The sequence below is a fragment of the Bos grunniens genome, chromosome 10 (genome assembly GCF_055505025.1).
Source record: "Bos grunniens cultivar Pamir isolate PY7600 chromosome 10, Bosgru_T2T1.0, whole genome shotgun sequence".
NCBI lineage: Eukaryota > Metazoa > Chordata > Mammalia > Artiodactyla > Bovidae > Bos > Bos grunniens.
Genome location: NC_141174.1, coordinates 87,623,509 through 87,645,577, shown reverse-complemented (window position 1 = coordinate 87,645,577; position 22,069 = coordinate 87,623,509). Strand labels below are relative to the sequence as shown.

Genomic DNA, 22,069 nt, shown 5'->3' with positions numbered 1-22,069 from the left:
CAAACGCTCACACGTATAATTTGTCACTTCTGGCAACCCAGAGCATGGGGTGACCCGGCATGGAAATTGAATCATCTTTCACTTTCTCTGCTCAAGTCTTGATGTGGAGTGAGATGAGTAAGACAAGGGCTCCGTGGTCTCCAGCTGAAGAGGGTCAGAGGCTTCCTTTTCTGATGACGTCCATCTGCAAGCCTTCCTAAACTCAAAGCCTCTTTCTCACCCCAGTGCTGTCCATCATTGCATCCTGCAGATGAGATCAGTTCTATCTGATGGTGAAATCAAAAATAGACTTTAGGGTCAAAACACTTATTGTTCCCTGACAAAGTGGCCACATTTTTAAGTAAACTAAGTGTTCTGAACAAGCATTGATTGAATTTGTACAAGCCTGGTGTGGAATTCTGATTTACTAATATATTAACCAGGCTGAATTACTCTCTGACTGAGCACTTGTCTGTCCATTTTCCACCTCTCTCTGATGAGATGTGACTGCCTTTTTCCCCCACTGGCTACAGTCGGTTATAGCAGAAACTTACAGATGTGAACATTGAGAACCTTCAAAATATTAAAACTGAGCTAATTTCCCAGAATCTCCCATTGGCTTACACTTCAGAGGGGTAGATTTTTGGTTTGGAGATGACTTCTGTGGAGATTGTTTTTAATATATGTATTTATTTGGCTGTGCTGAGCCTTAGTTGTAGCATGTGGGATCTAGTTCCCTGACCAGGGATGGAACCTGGACCCCTTGCATTGGGAATGCAGGATCTTGGCCACTGGACTACCAGGGAAGCCCCTGTGGAGACCTTTAAAGGCGAGGGTTCTGTTCTTTTGTTTGTGTGTGTGTCTTCCCCACACCCCAGCCCCGGCCGAGCAAGCAAGGTTTCCTCCCCAGTCAAGAGCAGATTTGCCCTGTGGATCCTGCCAGTTGTTTCACAAAGATACCACTTTAAGGCCGTGAACAGGGGAGGATCAAAAAACAACTTGAGATCTGATAAAGCAAAATGTCATACACAGTCTGACATGAAGCCACTGGAATCACAGACACTCTTCCACCTCAGCATTGTGGACAGACATGGAGCAAGCTAGGAGAGCTATGCCAATCAGTATGAACGCCAGTGTGCAGGAGCCAGGCCAAAGGAACATGAGGCTTGAATTAGTTTTAAAATGTTAGAGCATAGCTCTCAGTTCTGGGCAGACCATAGGTGACTGTCTGATGTTAATTACCTATTGGCTTGATGGCTTGACACCAAGAAGTCTATAAATAGGCTATTAGAAAGGATGGCCATATTTCGCTTAACTTGTCTGGTTTAATCTACTAATCACAGCACAGGTGACCTCAGAATTCACTAGTGTGGCCAACACCTTGAGATTCTTGAGAATTTGTCCTACTATCTTCTTTCCGTTTTACTCCAAGTAAGTGTAAAATCTTGGTTTGGAGGAATGTCTCTTGCACACGAGAAGGAAACATAACACAGACTAAGATGTTCAAGGTCCCTTCACCCCTAGGTGCTTCTCTGGCAGTCAGGATGGAAGAAAGTAGGAAACCAAAGATGGTATATTCCAGCCCTCTAGACTCTCCTAGTTTCTTCCCCATCATTCTTAGCAGTGCACATCTTATCTCCCTGAACAACACTAATTCTTCCAGGGTGTAGATTAAGTATCAGTCATCTTGCAGTGCCCACCCAAGCACCTTTGATATGGTAGAGGGTCAAGAAAATTGTTGAATGAATGAAGCAATAAATAAGTAATGAATGGTTGTATCATTTTTATACAGTATTTTGTGTCTCTGCCTATCAGTGTTTGAATTCACCACCGCATCATTATCAGATTCCATTGTCATCTTTTATTATGAATTAAAGGCAAAAATTAAATCCTCAGGTACATTTTTAAAGCAAAGGTTCCTCAACCTTTTTTCCAATTGAATAGTTATACCAGGCTTCTCCATTATTCAAAACAGAACTCTACTAAAAACCTGGACCTCAATGAGTTTAAAAAAAAAAAAAAAACTCCTTACCTTTTAACTTTTAAACTTTCTATTTTGACATCCTTTTAGAGTCACATGCAGTTACAAGAAATAATATAAAGACATCCTGTGCATCCTTAACCCAGTTTCCCCCAGTGGTAACAGTTCGGAAGTACAGTACAATGTCACAACCAGGAAATTGACACTGATATAATCCACTGAGTTTATTCAGATTCTGCCAGTTTTACATGCAGTACTGAGTGTGTGTGTGTGCGCGCACATGCATGGGTGCACACTAGCATGTGTGTGAACATAAATAACACAGATCCTTTAAAGCCAAGGAACATCATGGTTTAAAAAAAAACTATGCCTCTGAAATAATGATTTCCTTTTTAAGTAAGTCATTTCAAAAGTGTTTTTCTCATTTGTGTTGTCTCTGTTTGGAGTGTCCAACTTACCTGCCTGTTCTCAAGGTAACAAAGTGCAGTTTTTTGGCATCCTTCCTCTGCAGCGGAACTAGCAGCTGTGGTTGGAGTTGGACCTCCTTCCCTGCCCCTCCTCATTGCAGGTCCGCACACATACACACACTCAGATTTTCTGCTGCTTACCTTTCTTTATGCTTGAGTACCTTGCTGACAAGTGCTAATAACAAAATGCCCAGAGAGAGTCCAGCTGAAGTTAGCATACATTAAACATTCTGAACTTGTCCTTTTGCTCATAGATTGTGCATAATTAATAATTAAACAGTTTCTGTTGTAATGGGTTGACCTTCCTGAACCGTTCATTATTCACAAGGCAAAGGCATCACTCAAACCTTCTTCCTGTTGTCCTTCACTGTTCCCTAGCTTGCCGCCTGCTTGCGCTGCAGTCGTTTAGCATGAGGGGCTGGCCAGGTAGTTCACAAAATCTCTGAGACTTGAAGGCTGTACTCCGTGATGACCAGAATTGCTTACTGAAATGGCCACGGCAGTTTTTAATACATCAGTTGCCTGTTCTGTAACAAGATCCAGCTTGTGTCCTGTGAAAGTGAAGTCGCTCAGTCATATCCGACTCTTTGCGATCCCATGGACTGTAGTCTACCAGGCTTCTCTGTCCATGGGATTTTCCAGGCAAGAGTACTGGAGTGGGTTGCCATTTCCTTCTGCAAGGAAATTGTGTCCCTTTAAGCAGGACACTAAAAGTTGATTTGGGACCAGAATCTCAGGTCATGACTTGTGGTTAAGGTTGTATCCACTGTTTTTGTTCCATACCTCCATGCTCAGAAGTTCAACAGAGAAGTGTCCCACAGAAGCCCTCACGGTGAGGTGTGGCACCTAAGCTCCTAAAGACAGTGACTTCTGTTAACAATTTAGAGTCTCTTTTGGCCAGTGCTGAGCTGTTGGTGTAACTGCTTCTCTAATTTACATTTTTAGAATGTATTTTTTTCTTCATTTTGCCTGAACCCGTGTTTCACAGAGAGCATTTCTGATAAGTAGCAGCAAAAGTATTAGGACTTCAGAGATGCTCTGAACCCTTGGGTATGTCTCTCTCTTGCTCTAACTCTAAGGTGGATGACTGCTTGCCCTCCCTGGGGGCCACGGAGACGCCGGAGCAGCTTTCCTGTGAGCCTCCCCATCCCCTTTGCACAGATTGGAATTAGATAACAGAATAGACAGGTTCTTGGAGATTTTTTTTGCATCCTGATCTACACTAACTTCTAATTTTACTTGCTTTTAAGCTTGTTTTTAAACAAGAAAAGTATACCTGAATAGTCCTTCAGCATGGTGACCGCTGTCAGATCTGTCTGTTCCTCTGGGGTGTTAACAGCCTGCGTGCTTCTGTGGGTTTGGAGGAGGCTCTCCCAGGACTCCCTGCCTCCATGTCTACATGTAGCATTCTTGACACCCACCCACCCAGGCACTAGTCAGTCTTCTGTATCTCAGAAAATTCTCCTCTCTGAGATACACAAGAGACATGGATTTTAAAATGAAAAGAAGTATCTGGCATTATGCATGTGAGATTAGAATTCCCCCTGCATCTTTGATGACCGATTCTTTCCAGGCACCACTGTGATGAAAATCCACTCGGTGGTTCTGCAAAGTCGACTTGTGCTGGCATTTTCACAAGTGAAATAAATTATTCATGGGTACCACCCAGTGTTCCTTGGTTTTATATTATGAGGAACTTAACAGGCTACAATATCAGGTCTTAAATAAAATTAACTACCCATGCAAAGATGTCACAGTTCCCTCGTTTTGTCTCTCATCCATGTTAAAATGACATCTTCATCAAGTTGCCTATAGTTCATCAATTTACTCTTGGTATCATACTTTGAAATGAGGCCCACATCAGCATCACGTTTTACACCAGGATCTTTGTAGAAAACCAGTCTAGAATTTTAACCATCTTGGTAAATGTTCAGCCACGTTAAGACACTAGGCTTTTATTTCCCTAAACATTCATCTTAAAGCAACTGCTACTCAGATACTTCCAGTACTACCACGTCCCCAAAAATTTCAGAAAGGAATGACTTAGAAAAAATTAACTACCTGGTCAGAGTCCATAATTTTCGTACCTCAGACTTTGAAATATCTTTTTACTAACAGTGTTTGAGGCAGTAAAACGTCACTTCTTGAACTGGGCCTTGTAGAATCTCACAGGTTGGTGATATATATGGCTTTCCTAAAACAGACTGGGCTGAAATTGATATCATGTTTTATTTTTGCTCTTCAAACTGATAGGACTTCCGTGACCGTTTTATAGTTCCTTTATCGAGGACTTGTCATGTTACTGTATGCCTTGTTTCTTTTGAGCAGACTATTCCATCAGCCCCCCATTTCTCATGTCCTCTCTATGTAACGCCTGCATGTAATCCCTTGAACTAGGCAAGATTTTATTTCGCTCCCATTTTCCTTTGTTTTCCTCTTGGAAGCCTTTCTCTACTGATGAGAATTTTAACTTTATGATTACTAGCCTACCTCTCCTCTGGATGAACAGTCAATTCAAAGAGGACAGATATGCAAAAACTAAGAAACGTTTGGTTCACATTCTTTTTTTTTTTTTTAACCTCTTTGGGATTTTTTTTTTTTTTTTTGGGCTGCTTTGACCCCCTCAGTTCCTTTTGATTTAATTGTATTTTCCACCAGTTTCCAATTGTTTGAATTGGAAACAAAGCCTTAATAAGAGTTCTAGTTAATTTTCTGTCTTGTAATTACCGATCTCATTTTTCTGATAATTGGCCACAGCAATTATATGTATATTTACTAATCACAGAGGAGGCTGTGCAATTGTATCTATCTGCCACCATTGATAATGACACGCATATTGCAGAGGTGCTTTTATCATCTTCTTTTTTCCACTACATCAAAGCTATTTCCTCTCATTCTCAATAATGAATACATGCATGCATTTGACACAGTTGTGTGCTAGAGAAATTGTTTGGCTCCCACCAAATGCTGCATGCTCTGAGTTTCTTGCCTGCAGCGCTAGAAGGTTGTATGCAATGATATATTGCTCATCCAAATGGCCAAAGCACTCCAAAGCACAGTGAGATTAAAATAAGTCATTCCTTTGTTAATTTAAATAGGTGCATGTATCATACTTTGCAGGGCACTTTGTGTAGGGATGTCAGGGAGGAAAAAAGCCGCCGAAAGGTATTTTTAATAGCAAATGAGAATAGATGAGAATAGAGTCATTTGCAGCTGCCTACTTTATGTGGCTCTCTCGCTCCAACTGTAGGTCTAATGAGATGACTGTTAAAGTACTCTGCAGTGTAATTTCATTACATCCTGAGCTGCTGCACTATAAACACGGTGGCGCTCTCCGTCATTCTTGGAAAAACTCCTAAATTCTTAAAGCCCTCCTTTGCGAATGGTAATGGGGTTTGCTCCCTGTGTTACATGGTGATTGTGGTTTGTTGCTGTGCAGTTTCCTGCTCTCTTGAGTGACTCCCATCCCCACCCTAGTTCTGCCACTGGTCAAAGTGGGCATTTTTCATGGCGTCCTTAAGTCAGTGGCTTTCTCCTGTGATGAGTTTGCCTAGACTGGCAAAGAGGCTGAAATTCTTTTTTAGTAAACAGCTCTTCCCCTTTCAAAGCTTCTCTATTAAAATGAAAGAAAAAACAAAAATCCAACTCTGACCCACATGACTCAGTTAAAGGCAAGCAGTTAAAAGCAACTGAATATACTAATACGTGTAAATAAAAAGCAAAGTGTAAATAAATAGCAAATCCAGTAAAAGAAACAAAGGTCAACAGAAGAATAATTTCACAGCTCTTTGTTAATTACACGACCATTTGTGTGTTACTTAAATAATCATTAATTTCTCATTTACACTTTCGTACCTTCTTTCCTACCCCGTGGCTATCATTGTCCTTTTTTCACCTCCCTTCCCTCTGCTCTCCTGTTTCTCACCATTATAAAATGTGTGTGGCTTTAAAGTTCGCATTTTTACATAAATGTGAAAGAGTATAGACGTTTTTTTTTTTTTTAATTGGATGAGCCTTATTTTCCTTTCCACATGCTGGTGAATCCTTGTTATATAGTCATCTTTATTTGCTTCTTTGGGATGAGGGGTGGAGGGTATAAAGAAAGACAAGGAATTGCTGTGACTTTTGATGACTTGTTTTTCCTCCATCCCAGGATTCGCCCGTCCTTCCGGTTGGAGAGTTCTCCGAGCCATTTGTACATTTCATCACTCAGTGGTGAGCCTGTTTGCAAACATGCCATGCCCTCAATGTAAATGATACATGCCATTAACTCGGCGGCTCCGTGAGACCTTATGGCTCTCCCTGCTTCCTTTTGGAGACGGGAGGGACTTCGGGGCCTTGGGCAGATGGGGCAGCAAAGCTGAAGGAATTGTTCAAATTATGTAAACGTTATTTACACACAGGGTCATAAACGTACTTTAGAGGCTTTTTCCTGTTTTAATAAACTTCTGAGAATCAGGCTACTTCTTTGAGCACAGATACTGTTGCTGTTCAGTTGTTTTGTTTTGTTTAAGAAATACACAATTTTATAGCCCCTGTTGCACAGACATGTGAAGCTTATTTTTATTGGGACCTCAAGTTACCCATAAAAATGCCTGTCACTTAGTGGAAGCAGAATAATGTATTAATTCATCGGATTTTCAGTAAATAACTTTTATCTTTGGTCATATTTTAGACAAAATACTGGTGTCCCGTTTCAGTGAATTTTGATGTTAGAGAGGCCATGAAAACGTGGTTCCATTAGGCCCACTTTAACCTTTGTAAGTACTGAAAACCACAGGATTTAGATCAAAGGGGCCACAGAATCTCTGAGTCTCTAGGCAACCCCTTGTCATTTTACATCTGAGAAGCAGGTGTAAGGGTTCTTTTCCAGCCGTCTGCCTTTTTCTTCTCCATAGAATGGAGTTTTCTTTTATTACCCCTTTCACATCATCCTCCTCTCCCCTACTGGGACACACCCCTGTGGCCCTGGAAGGCCCAATTCCCCCACTGCCACCGTCCTGCCTGCTCCCTCACCCTGACGTGGAGAGAGAGGGAGAGGGAGACGGAAATTGGGAGCATAGAGATGACCGCCCTAAAGCAGGAGACACGACTGATCAGAAGCCGTTCTGCACATTCTGGAACTCCTTCGTAACTGCCTTTACTTCTCTTTCCCTGCTTCCTAAAGCCCTCATTTCATCACCCCTTCAGAATCACGCCCACTAGTGGAAGACGAGCCCTTCGTTCCTGTGGTGCCACAGGAGGTGCGCTCAGGAGTCCTTGCTAACCCGGAATAGCTGAACCCTGTCCCCTCCCCCTCCCCCATGAGCCATCTGATGATGATGCGCTCAGGAGTCCTTGCTAACCCGGAATAGCTGAACACTGTCCCCTCCCCCTCCCCCATGAGCCATCTGATGATGATGCGCTCAGGAGTCCTTGCTAACCCGGAATAGCTGAACACTGTCCCCTCCCCCTCCCCCATGAGCCATCTGATGATGATGCTCAAGTGAAACCAAGAAATATTCCTTAATATAAATGTCAAGCTTTATCACCTTTTTGACTAAGTGTAATATGTTACCTCTTAATAAAAATGTCTTATGTAGTTTATATTCCATACAAAACATATGTGGGGAAGAGATTTTTAAGCCCCAACTTCTAAAATTTTTATTAGCACTATTTCTGTTTATTTAAAATACTTATATAATATTCCATAGCTTGTAAAAACTAATTTCATTCTGCAAACATTTTATTTCCAAAACATGCCATGTTGTTAAAAAGCATACATATTGGTTAAACACTGGAATCCTAAGCTCATTAATACTAGAACCATTATCTAGAAATATGTATTAGTCTTTATTTTCTTTATGTGGAATTCCTAGTAACAGAAGCACATGATGGAAATGTCCCATTTTGAAATGTACACATTGGAAAACCGTGCAATTCCTGAGCTGCCTGGAGCGCTGGGTTTGGGTATCACCTGCTCAAAGATGTGGGGTTTGTGCCCTGACCACCCTGCTTATCTTGCTGTGTGGTCTGGGACCAACCTGGGAGTAGGGCCCATTCTGAGCAGATAGGGCCTTGCCTGCCTTCTGTCCAAAAAAATTGATCAGCTGTTATATTAAAGTTTTATGGAGACAGAGGGAGGGATAACCTGTGTTGAAATTTCCACAGATGTCAAGCCGAAACAGAAATGATAGTGGGTAATAGCCTTGTTTTCCCAAGAGATACAGCTACTTTGGAATGTCAGATTAGGAGTGTTACCAAATCTACTGGTGAGACAGCTTGAATTACTTGCTAATGGATGCAGTATTTGAGAGGTGCATATGGTTATTTATAGGGAAGGCAAATGTCCTCCATGTCATTAACAGTTCGTAACTACGGTTCTTATTTACCAAATGATCATTAGATCTCTACTTAAAAAAAAAAAAAAATATTGTCAGCAAATGCAGAGATTGTATGTTTGTTTGGTTTTTTTCTTGCTTGTTTGAGGTTCACTCATATGAAGAAAAAGTGTCTATGATTTTCCAGGTAACAGAAGCAGCAATCTCTTTTCATGACTTCATCCCACAGATACTCTGAGTTTAGTATAAACTGGCCATCACCTAAGCAGCTTACTCATGGTTACCTCAGTCCCACGAGTGGGTGCTTCATCACCTAGCTAAGTACATGCTGCAGCTACTAATTACGCCTGTTGTATGTCAGATGAAATATTTTGCAAGAGGAATGTGATTCTTTAAGCAAACTTAACTTCCCCACAGATGTTTAATGAATTATCAACTTGCAGAGAAGCCAAAATAAATGAAAGACAAGATAATGTAATAACCCATTTATAATTTTGTAGCATTATCTAGATGTCTGACCCCTTTTATATATGACTTGTTATTCAGAGTAGTAATGAAGGAATGAGGTGTTTTCTCGTTTGACCTGATCGTCACATTTCTTTTATTATGGTCTTATCCCAGTTACCAAAAAAGAAGTATATTATTCCCTAAATTTATTTGAAATGATTGATAACCAAGTCAGGAAGAGAACATTGCTGCTTTTTTTCATAATTCGTTTCAAAAGTAGAATTAGGATAAATTTAAACTGATTGTCTGCATTACAAGAGTAACTCCAAAACAAAAAAAAAACTTTGTATTTTTGATTCATGAGCTTCCCCCCAAACCTGATATTTTGAAGGCCAAAATAAACAGGAGAGAATACATGCTAATGCCTTGACCAAGAATTGAACGTGGTAAATTTTGAAAACATTCAAATTCCAGAGCAAATAGCCAGTGGTGGGAATTATTGCACAGATTTACAAGTGATATGGATAATGTGAGTTTTTCTCTTACAGCATGCGAAAGCAGCCAAAAGAAAGGCCGGCACCTGAGGAACTGATGGTAAGTGGATGTTTTTTAGTTACAGATTTAAAGTATCCACAGACTCCAGAAAGCCAGTATAATTTACTTCATTTGGGTGGGTGCTCTTGAAGCTCACATCCGATAGTAGTTTTCACTTCTTAAAAACCCATCACCATTTTGAAGCTTCATGCAGAATCCTTTGCGTTTGCCTCACACTCAAGGGTCCCAAGTTAATCTAGGTTACTCCTTGCCCTTATTTGCTGTTACAGCTTCTCAGAATTCAGAGGCTTGGTAACAGAAAGGATAGTCAGCATGTTAAGTTTTTAGTGCAATCCTAGAGGAAGTTCTGAGTGTGCCGTGGCGTGCTCTTGGATTCATGTAGAATGAAATTAGATTGGCTGGAAAAGATCAAGTAAATGTGACTCCTTAGTCCTTCCTCAGAAAGAGGCAACTGTGAGGCTGCAAGTGCTGTGTTCTCAGCTCCAAGGCCGCTTTCTTTGATTACAAATGACAGTTTTTAGTCAAGCAGGGAGAGGAACAGAGTCGTTCCCTAACAAATTCCCAAATGGTCATTTATTTAGTGCAGATTGTTGATTTGACAACGCACAAGCTGTTAGAATAACGTTAGCGTCGAGCATTGGTAAATAATAATTATCGTCTACTCTTTCTGATGTCTTGCATACCATTCCTTGTCTCTAGATTGTTGCAATCAGGATGAATTCTGATCAGTTTTCTCTCACCACTTTAAATAATAAGCATTTTATGATATCAATTCAAAGGTTTTTAGCCTTTGTATTTCATCCTTATAAATACTCCAGACACCCAAACTTCTGTGTAATACAGTTTTCATCCCCAAATATAATATAGCAGTATGTTTCCCTTTTACATAATATGTGCTTTCCAGGAAGGTAGTTTTCTTATTCATGTTACCCCTGGAGCAAAATCTCAGTTTTCAGGGTAGTTTCAAGTTAAAGTTCACCCCTAAAACCCCTGCAATTTATACTGTGCAGGTTGCATGTCTAGAATAAACTCATCTTTTTTTTTCTTTCTTTCTTTTTTTTTTTTTTGATGGGGAGGTCTCTGATGGTTGGGAAATTCATGCAGTTAGTCACATCTGAGGAAACTTGGAACAGGTTCTAGAGATGGAGACCCATTTACCTTGTACATTATCATGCTATGGCTGGATAGCTCAGCTATTAAAACAAAGGAACAGGGTTTCATAAAACAGATATATATGTGTAAACGCATGTTTCAATGCTGCAGTGAGTTGGCCACTTATAAATAAAACATCTACAGATCGTACATACACTCATAAATGCATCCGGATGTCTGTGTTGGTGGGGAACACCACTCCAGGGTGGCAAGTCGTAAAGACAAGGCTGAAGGGCGGGTGCTGTCAGTGCCTTGGAAGCCAGCATACGTGGCTGGCTGCGTGTGTGGAGAGAGACAAGGGAGACATATTCCGATATATCTCTTTACAACTATATGCCCTGGTGTGTGCTGTCCCACATTTTTAATTAATAAATATCAATAAATCAATAAGATGCAATGAAAAATTTAGTCACAGGAAGCACCATCCTATACTTAATTTCACATTATTTCTGGTACTGCTCACAGTTTGATTTGAGTGAGTTTATTCCCCTAGGTGTAGCAGCAGGGAGGCACACCCTGCCTTAGCACAGCCTCCGTGAGGGGCAGGAACAAAGGAGTGCGTGTGATGCCTCTGAGGTCAAGGGGGTTGAGCCCAAATATTGGACCCCCTGGGGGTAAGAAAGAGAGGGCTGTCCCTGGCTTGACGAACCTGAGTCACATCCTAGGGATCCCCTTAAAGGAGCCAGTCTCTCTCTTCCTTCCAGCATATTAATGGCTTTAATTTTTCCTTTTCTCTCTCCGTCTACAACCTATTTGACGGTGCTCCCATCTGGAAGCTGAGAGCATTCTCTGGAATGCATGAACTGTAGAGCCCATTTGTCACTGTGGGTGGGGGCCTGCCTTTCACAGAAAGAGCAGTTTATCTCCCAAGCCCGGTGACTCCAGCCAGCAGGATACCAACATGGTCTGCACAGCTTGGGCCACATCGGCTGTGAAGACTGCAAGATTGCTGAGATTTCCCTATGGGCCTGCCTTTTCTAGATCCAAGGGAGAACATCAGAGGTGAAGTTGGACAGGAATATCGAAAGTTACAGACTCGTCAAGAAACTCTTACATGAACTTGAGAGTGTCCCTGACAAGTCTCAGCCTTAGTAAATGAGAATACAGGGAGAGGTGCCGAATCTGCCACACCTCTGGGCCTGGGCTGTGCGCGTGGCGAGTGCTCAGGTGGTTTTTGTCATTTTATTTGGGGCAGTCGCCTTCCATACAAGAATACTTGAGTCTTAAAAATCATCATCTTTGTAGTTTTTGACCATGTCATTCTTAAAAGGTGAAACGTAAAACTCAGGTTTAGGCTCTAGAATGTTAGAACTCATTTAGCCGTTTAGCTATTTAATTCTCTCTGCTTTGCATGGTTATTCCTAAGATGGCTACAGTTTTTCTGTTCTAAGTGGAAATATCTTAAAATTGGACTAAGAAATTCACTTGATGTTCACATTTGGGGGAGGCCAGCCAGGATCCACAGGAACTGGTACTGTTTTCTGGCGCATAGCCCTTAAACTACATAAAGAATTAACTCAGAATTCTCATCATTGGCATCCACATCAGCTTGAGAGATCGCAGAAGCAGGCAGACAACTGAATTCGGTAGATACACACCGACTATTATGTGCAGAGTCCTGTGCTAGACTCAGCAGAAGACACAGAGTACGCCTCACACAGACAGTGTTGCAGAGGGTAAGGTGCCTATGCAAGTAACTAGAATAAACTAACTACAGAAAAGAATTGCAGAGGTCTGTGCAAAGTTATATGGAGAAAGTAGCATTTGAAAAGGGCCTTTGGAGGTTGGATTGAATTTTAATAGAGAGTTTGCAAGGAGTCATTCCAGGCAGAGGAAAGGATGGGCAAAGCATGAGTCTGCCGAGTCCCCAGACCTTTTGCAGAGCAATGTGAAACCTCCAGTGATGCTGCAACAGAAATCCCACTGACACTGGCCTCCTGGAGTCACAGACCCACAAAGGTTGGGTTCAGGTAGGCAATATATTTACCACATGCTGGGCAATCTGTTAAGAAATTCCACTTCTGGTAGAAGGAACCCTAGTATCCAGGTCTGAAAACTTTGACTTGACATAGAAGCAGCCACCCACCCATCAGTACCTTTTTTCTTGAGTAAATTCTCCTGAGTGGACTCCTGCTCACTTATAGGGAAGTCCTTCATCCTTGGGGAAGATCTTCCCTCTCCTCAGTGCCTCCAGTTATGTCATGAGTAACTCTTCAAGTTATTGTTTAACGCTAGTTATTGCTAACTTTAAGCAAAGGAAAACCAGCCATGCAGGCAGTGAGGAACATTCAGACAGATAGGAACCCCACACACACACTCTTTCTGCTCCTCTGATGATGATGCCATAATTAACCCAATTTTAAGTCACCCTGATATAAAGCACAGAAAAGACCTTGCTGCCCCAGCTCTGTGACTGAAGACCAACAAACTTAGCAAACTAAGTTTCCACACTGCAGAAACTCTCAGGGAGTGGCAGACAGTGTTCAGAGGCGTCAGACAACCAAGCAAGGGTGTTCCAGCTTCTGTGGGGAAAGCGCAGCCTCTGCCAGGCGGAAAGCGTTGATGGGATTGCAACAAGAAAGGAGAGGATGGTGATGTGCAGGCGGTGGGGAAGGTTTCCCAAATGTCAACCATCAGATTGAGGGAAGCAAAGCATTAAGGATCCTACCCCTGAGACCTCAGGCGTTCAGGGAGAGAGACGACCTGACGAAGACATGGAGATGGAGAGGTGTGTGGCCGGCTTGGCTATTCAGATTATATGTCTACATATTTTTAAGTAAAAGACACATGGTGAGCAACCTTTCTGTACAGACCATTTGTGTAAACCACAGAGAATTCCTTCTGAGGAATTACTCTTCCTTCCAGGTCCCTTTATAGTAAAGGTCAGGCTGATTTAGCAGAAAAGCCTCCCTTCCCTGGTCAGCGGGTCCCTAGTCCCTCCCCACTCTCTGTGTCCTCTTCTGAGAATGAAAGGGATGGACTAGATAAGCAGTGCTTGACCTAGGGTCAGTGACTTCCGGAAGTCTGTTAGAGCCCCTGAAATTACTCCCAAACCGTATGCTTGTGGGGATATGCGTTTTTCTTTTAAAGAGAAATTCATGGCTGTCATCAGTTTTTCAAAGAGGGACTGTGACCCTAAGTGATTGTTCAGCTCCTCACTTCCCTCCCACTTTGATCACAGGAGCTCTGTGGCCAGGACCAGGCGAACTGCTCTGGAGGGGGGCCTTCATTTGGAGGGTGAAATGCTTGCTGGCATGGGGGAGGGAAGGAAAGGGATGGGCCCTCCCTGTGGGACTCAGCCGGCCGGGCTTCCCACCAGCTGTCAGGCGGCCCTTTAACCTCTCAGCCTATCCTGAATGTGGGCCTTGACTCAAGCCAGGACGGTGTGGGCCATGGGCACCTATGCAGTTACAATTTAGGTTCAGGGCGCTGTAGATCCTTCTATGCATTTAGAGTGTTTCCAGAAGCTTTCCATGTCTAAGCTCTATTTAATGGAATCTATGCATAGTAAGTAATCAGGTCAGAAGAAGCCGCCTCCCGGTTTGAGATCAATCGCTGGCTAATACTTTATCTAGGCCACTTTATTATCTCATGCTGATCCGATTGCCATTCTCCCCCTCCTTTGTACCATGCGCTTAGGCTGTGGTACAAGTACGTATCACATACATATTAAAAACATATACCCATTCTATCTGTATGTAAATGTGTGAGGCACAGCTGGATATTGCAGAGGAGTTTGATTTACTAATAGTTATTATCTGTTCTAGCTGTTCAGTGGCAGAGAGAATTTCAGAGAAACAAGCTGGCGCAGAAATTGTCTTTATGCCGTTACTATACTGCTTTAGTAATTGTTTAAAAACATGGGTTTTCTCCTCAGGTTCCCATAATCATGCCTGGTACTTTGTGCATTTCCTGGTACGTTCCAGAGCAGGGCATCCTCATTCAGCATTTCCTCAGGTTTGGTTTTCCACTCAGGCACCTGAGAAGAAACACAGACTGCAGTTTGCAATTGAAATTTGACATTTTGCTTAGAAAGCAAGTAAATAGCGGGGCTGGAAACCCCAGAGAAGCAAGTATGGGTCTTGCGGGAGGAGTGTCAGTTATAATCAAAATAGTGCTTTTAGAAAGATTTTTTTTTTCCCCCTTCATCTGAATTCCAGCAGCTGCAAACTTGAAGGCATCTCATTTCTCAGAAAAGGCTTTATGTACTGGAGGTGGTATTGTTTGGGGGCTAATAAACACCAAACTGTTCCAGAAAAATCTGTTTAAACATTTAATTACTTGCAAAGAGATGTTAACTTGTTTAACTCCTCTAAATTACATTGTCACTGGTAGCTTTTCTGCTTATCCAAAACCTGATTATAATTACATTTTCAGATAGGCTGGGTGCGTTGTTCTCTAAGCGAATCCAGGTATGCGATAAATTGGGCAGGGTCCCTTTTAAAAATCAGAAGAACCATCATGTTAGGATTTTTATCTCCAGCACTCAAATTCCAGTGTGACTTCTGGAATAGTCTGAACTTCTGAGTTCAGACCAAATGGCTTTATTATGGGACTCAAACCCACAGAATGCACTGGATGGTTAAGGAGATGATTGTAGTCAGGCTGTTGCAATAGGGAGAATGTTTCTTAGTGAGGAGTGTCTCAAAGCAAAGGGAGGGAGCCAAGGTTATGGAGGCAGGTAAACCAGGAAGTTAGCCTCCAGCCTTACGGAAGGATGGACAGGGGTCTTATCTCTGTGAGAGCAGCTAGTCTTTGGAGCTAACATGGAAGTAGGGAGATTCCTCACTTGTTACTGCTTTCTGGGAGCCTAGGACTCAGATAAAATTCAGCATTATCACCATATTCTACTAACTGGACCAGAGATGAAGTTCCACTTTATTTTGGTCCAGTGCTTACTGAGTCCCTAAGCACAAAAATGAGGAAGGGCACACTTCCACGCACATAGCGCCTTGCCCAGCGCTCATGGACCATATGCTTGTAATGTAAGCTTTTTAAGCTGCTAGTGATGGTTAACAAGCGACTCTGAACTTGGTGGTCGTTTACTCCCTTTAGCTAGTTTGCTGCATCACGTGGACCATGGATTAAAAATAGACCCTTAGGGCCAGACTTACACGTGTGTCTAGCCTCCAGTTCTTGCAGACACCATTTTTGCTTTTGGTTTTTCTTTGGAAAGTGCACATCAGCTCATTGGCCAAGACACCCCAGATTTGCAGAGGGAAACTGGATAATATTGAAACTTCAACTAAATATTTTCTCCGAGCACAAAAGACATCACAGAAGCCCGGGGGCTCCACATAGAGTCCATTTGAGAACCACGTAATGAATTTATTATTATTTTCAAGTTTTAAATGCCATTAAAATCATCTGTGTTGTGTCTCCTTATAAATAGGAAAGCACTAGTAAGAAGTTGATTTTAGTTTTTAATTGCACATAATTACAACGGCAGAATCACTGTCTGGATGTTTGAGATCACACTGAATCAGACAGCTTTAATTTGAATTTTTGATGACATGTTAGCACTTCAGCGAGAACAGAGAGATTATAACCCCAGAAAGTAAGCTTTGTTTTTTCATGTGACTGCTTAATCTTTTCACCAGACTAGCAGATAAATGCATGTGTATACGTGTGAATGTATTTGTATATATGCACATAGCCAGAGATATACAGATAGATAAAAATCTGTCATTCCTTGATCATAGTGATCTGACAGTTTTAATTTCCCAGTTAAGGATAACTTTTTTCCTCCATCAGTCAAGTCCGATCTCTTAATATGGTGATGATTTGCCTGTTTAAGATTGCGATTTTTGAACTCCTGCCTGCAAGTCTTCTTTCTTGTTTACTGAGCTGACTGCCATCTTCCTAGCATCATTTCAGGGCGCAGTGTGGCTGCACAGCCCTGGCCACAGGAACAGTTTCATTGCCTCGGATGCGGTGAATGCAGCAGTGGGGCCTCTTCAGTGTTCTGCCACATTCACCCAGGCTGAGCTGGGTCTTCTGGGTGGATTCTGCATTTGTTCCTCCTTTGAGGTTGCCCAGTTCACAGGGAGTTTCTGTTATTTGGGTGGTGGCCTCAACCTAGAATGCCCTCCTCCCCACCGTCCTCAGACTTTGCCTTCCTCCTCCCTGCAGCCTTCCCCACTCCTCTGTTTCACAGTGCCTGCTCCCTGCTCAGAATCCCTCCACCATTTATTGTCTCCAACTTGAAACAGCACTTCATCACATAAAATATATATTCATGGTAAATTCACAGCTTGGCCCATGTGGTGCAGGGGTTCCTAACTCATCAGAATCATCTGAGTGGGTTTTAAAAGAAACTGCCCAGATCCCAACCCAAGTCAGAGAATCTCTGGCATTTGGACCAGGGAGCAGGTCCTGGGGGCTCTTTTTGTTGCTGCTGCTTTTAAAAACTGTCCAAGTGAAACTCACTGGTTTGACACCATGTTTTTCTCCTTACAACTAGATTGTGAGCTCCTTGAAAGAAGAGCCTGATCTTTAATTCAGTTCCTAGCTTAGTCATATGTGGCTGTCATTCAGGCATGCTCTCTGTTCTGACTAAAAGAAGAGATAGCACTATTGATTATTCTTTGCATGTGCCACTCATTCTACTTCATTGTAATAAAACACTGTATTAGACATAAAGACAAAAATGACATCATGTGTCCCTGTTCTGTAGGAACTCAGAGTAAAGTTGGGGAAACTCACCCAAGAGCAAGCCATCCTGGGCTCTGATATTCAGTATGAGTTAGGATGGCCACACTAGAACTACATGATCTGATCCGAGATTCTTGTTTGACTTTCTGCTATGAGAGGTCATGTGGGGAAATCATTTGGTTCCAAAATAATAGAATTTCTGGGATATCACATTGTTTGCTTGGATACCATTCTCAGCTTTTAACGACCAGTACAGCCAGACCCATCAGAACAGGCACCAGGGCTCTGCTGTCCACCCTGGAAGGACAGGAAGAGCAAGAAAGTGTGAAGCAGTCCTTGCTCAGAGCACCTGTGATCTTTGGCATGTGTTCTGACCACTTGAGAATTCACCTTTGACGGTTCCTTCCAAGTCAAAAGGTCATTAGAGAGTCAAGACTTAGAGGAGACCACCTGGCCAGCACGTTTTTCAGCTTAAATTGATGTCAGGGGACCCCAAGGTCTTCTGTCTATCACCATGTCAGATGTGGGCCACCCTGCCCCCCAGTCCTTGGGAATAACAGATGAGGCTGAAAAATCCTGTCATTCAGCCACTTGTGGGGGGAATATAAAACAATCCTGAAGCCCAGTCTCTGTGACTTGGGAATTGCTACTGAAAGCAGCAAACTTGTTTTCCTGTAGTTAATTAGTTCAGTCGCTCAGTCATGTCCGACTCTTTGCGACCATGCCAGGCCTCCCTGCCCATCACCAACTCCCGGAGTTCACACAGACTCATGTCCATCGAGTCAGTGATGCCATCCAGCCATCTCATCCTCTGTCGTCCCCTTCTCCTGCCCCCAATCCCTCCCAGCATCAGGGTCTTTTCCAATGAGTCAACTCTTTGCATGAGGTGGCCAAAGTATTGGAGTTTCAGCTTCAGCATCATTCCTTCCAAAGAACACCCAGGACTGATCTCCTTTAGGATGGACTAGTTGGATCTCCTTGCAGTCCAGGAGACTCTCAAGAGTCTTCTCCAACACCACAGTTCAAAAGCATCAATTCTTCGGTGCTCAGCCTTCTTCACAGTCCAACTCTCACATCCATACATGACCACTGGAAAAACCATAGTCTTGACTAGACGGACCTTTGTTGGCAAAGTAATGTCTCTGCTTTTGAATATGCTATCTAGGGTGGTCATAACTTTCCTTCCAAGGAGTAAGCGTCTTTTAATTTCATGGCTGCAGTCACCATCTGCAGTGATTTTGGAGCCCAGAAAAATAAAGTCTGACGCTGTTTCCACTGTCTCCCCATCCATTTCCTGTAAGTGCACGTCTCCCTGTAAGTACGCTCCAATAAGGGTTTCCCTGGTGGCTCAGTGGTAAAGAACCCACCAGCCAATGCAGGAGACGCACGTTTGATCCCTGGGTCGGGGAGATCTTCTGGAGGAGGAATTCGCAACCCAGTCCAGTATTCTGGCCTGGGAAATCCCATGGACAGAGAACCCTGGTGGACTACAGTCCATGGGGTCACAAAAAGTCGGATACAACTTAGCAACCAAACAACAACATCAACAGCACTCCAATAAATCGATGCAATACTTATCAATAATGAATGAATCTAGCCAGGAATTTCAAGGGCTGGAAAGTTATTAGAAGCCACCTATTTACAGTTGTAACCAGCTGGATTTGTTTAATGGGTTGTTTGCTTTTTAATTTGTAGCAGTTTCAAGAGAGACCTTGGGGGACCAGGAGCTGTGTGGATTCAGTGAGGGCTTCTGTAGACAGCTATTTGGGGGGTCAGATCTGCCTGCAGATAACTTGAGGTTTACTTAGCCGTTTAAGAGACTGCAGAAAGGCAGCGGAGACATTTGGGCCTTCTCTCCTCTATTTAATTTTCAAGATTAGAATTGAACATTAGGCCATGGTCTACCGAGGGACATTTGCTGGAGAATGGACTCGTTTCTTTCCAGTATCCTGGCTTACTGTTTCCCCGCTCTCTTAATATAAATGGTCACTGATTCTGAAGTAGGAGAATAAGTTACCATTCGTTTATTCGTGCAAAGGTTCCCTCAACACAAATGAAAATGGAATTTTCAAATGGAACCCGATTAACTCTTAATTGTATACCAATAGCCTGTGTGCGTCGCAGCTCCCTCAGACTGCTTCTGAATGACCCGCATCTCTTTCTAAACTTGGGGGTGGGGGAGGGGGGTTCAGTGAATAGGAGGACTTTCTCATTGTGAGACTGGTGTGGAGTTGACAAAAATTTGTGTACATAGGGTACATTTTTCCACTTAAGAGGGCTGTGCTGAGACATTTTTAATTGGATTTTCATGGTGATTGACAGCATTTGATTATGACAGTAACTTTATTTGGCTGGACTGCTTTAGCCTCTTGTTCAGATTTTTCCATCAAAGCTCCTTTTTATCCCCTGAATCCCCAGTGGAGCAGCAGTCATTGTGGGAGAGCCTTTCACCACCTTTGTTGTAGCCATCCCTGGTGATGATTGGGCCCAGCTGGTAGTAGATAAGAAAATGTTCCTTTCACAAAGAGGCTGTCTCTCCCGCCTCTGTGGTTTCAATAATTTTAAGAGCCCCCAAAACCTGTTGAGGATTAGAAGTAGCTTTAGATGTGAAATGAGTGTTAAGTATTAGTAATCGGGAGATTAGGGCCCCAGGGACAATGAGAAATAAACAACTGCAATTAAGGCAAATCTGCCGATGTAAACAAAATTTAGCAGAAACAGATGCCCTAACCATTTTGGGGGCTTGATTTGAGGGCACTAAGGAATCGATTTTTGTCTTGTTTACACTTTCAAACCCCTGTGATATACTGGAAGGCTGAATATTTCATACAGCCTGATTTTAGTTAATTTTTTTTTTCAGCGCCTCACAGTAGGTGCCTCTCTGCTCGCAGTGACCAGGCCTGAGTTTATTCAGCATTCACAGGGAGCAGCTAATTGTCTATGAAGGGCCCCCGTGTTTAAATGGGCTTGACAGGAATTTAAATTTTGTTTCAATCAACCCCTGTGCTCACAGCCTGCTCCAGTTTCTAATTTTTAAATTAAACATGATTTTTTTTTTTTTTTTTTTTTAAGCCACAGGCTTGCCTCTGGAATACTCTCGCTCTCGGGAAGGCAAATCAGCAGCCCTGGAATGCTGGCGTTTGCCGGGCTTGAGGCACCAGCCCCAGGGCTAGAAAGTTCTTTCTCCTAAACGAGCTTTGGCTTCCCCTGTCAGGGAGGTCCGCAGAGCCCTGGCTGGGCAGCTCGGCTTCCTGCCTTTGGAAATGGCCCCCTTTGCAGCTCACCTGTGCAGGCAGCAGTGCGTGTCATCTGGAAAGTGGGTTAAGTACCAAAGGCAGGCATGAGGCTAGCTTTTCAGGGGCCGGCTGAATTGTAACGCACTGCGCGTCTGGTGCAGGTTTGTATTTCAGCAGCCTCTTCTGCTCTTGTGAGACAGGAAGAGAATGTCAGCACACACCCACCCTTCTTTGTTGAGTGTCTACTCTGGGCAGAGCGTCCTGCCTGATGCCGAGGAAACACTGTCAATCTTGCCTCCTGCCTTCAACCAGTTTCTAGTCTAGCAAGGAATATGAGGGCATGAACAGCCAAGCACAGGATAGACAGACTTGGCAAAGGCCCTCCTGCACCTACTCCTGCCTGCCTTCACCTGGCCCTCCACCTCACTGTGCTCCTGTAAACACAGCCTATGCCCTGACAGCCTGACAGTCCATTAACACGTGAGGCATCCTCACACGGTCATGTCATGTGCCATTTCTTCCATCAAGAATGTGCTTTCCTTACACTCATGTGGTGAACTCCTACTCGGCCTGCAAAACCCCACTGGCTCAGCCCCTGAAGCTTTGCCAGGCCTCCTTCAGTAGGGCTGCTGGCTTCCTGTTGTCTGCCACCCTTCTTTCTGGCCGAGTACCTCTGCTGCTGCTGCTAAGTCGCTTCAGTTGTGTCCAACTCTATGTGACCCCATAGATGGCAGCCCACCAGGCTCCCCTGTCCCTGGGATTCTCCAGGCAAGAACACTGGAGTGGGTTACCATTGCCTTCTCCAATGCATGACAGTGAAAAGTGAAAGTGAAGTCGCTCAGTGCTTTTTTCACACTTTGTGGCAGTAATGTAACAGGCCTTAAGCAAGACCACAGGTTCCTAGAGGAAAAGATCAAGTCATCTTTATCTTTGTACCTCAGCTTTAGCCCAATCCCTAGCCCCACACTGAATGCTCAATAAATAATTATTGAACTGAAGTGATATGAATTTAACAGGTTCAATGAGCTCTGAGAAAGGCAAGATTTCTTCCAGCCAGGGTTGCCTGGGGAGGCTTTGTGAATGGGGTCACAACTGAGCCACGCGTTGCAGAACATTGGGGTATTTTTGTGAGTGTATTACTCTCTGCACGTATGTGAGACATAGCTTATATCTAATATACACACTAGTCAAAATCCATACTATACCTATTTTCTCTGAAATTACTTGAAATCGGAGCAACTGTTGCATACAACTTGTGGCTGCAGATGAATTCAGTCT

The 22,069-nt window shown here is 43.1% G+C and overlaps 1 protein-coding gene across 4 annotated transcripts in view; it reads left to right on the top strand.

Annotated features, from left to right (window-relative positions):
- The window catches only part of MAP2K5 (mitogen-activated protein kinase kinase 5), a 282,322-nt gene that overhangs the window by 232,078 nt on the left and 28,175 nt on the right, over nucleotides 1-22,069 (top strand). For all 4 annotated transcript variants that reach the window (XM_086322839.1, XM_086322837.1, XM_086322838.1 and 1 more), the window contains 2 exons: nucleotides 6,581-6,642; nucleotides 9,743-9,788. In XM_086322839.1, coding sequence (XP_086178965.1) covers nucleotides 6,581-6,642; nucleotides 9,743-9,788 — 108 coding nt within the window. The remainder of the gene's footprint in view (nucleotides 1-6,580; nucleotides 6,643-9,742; nucleotides 9,789-22,069) is intronic.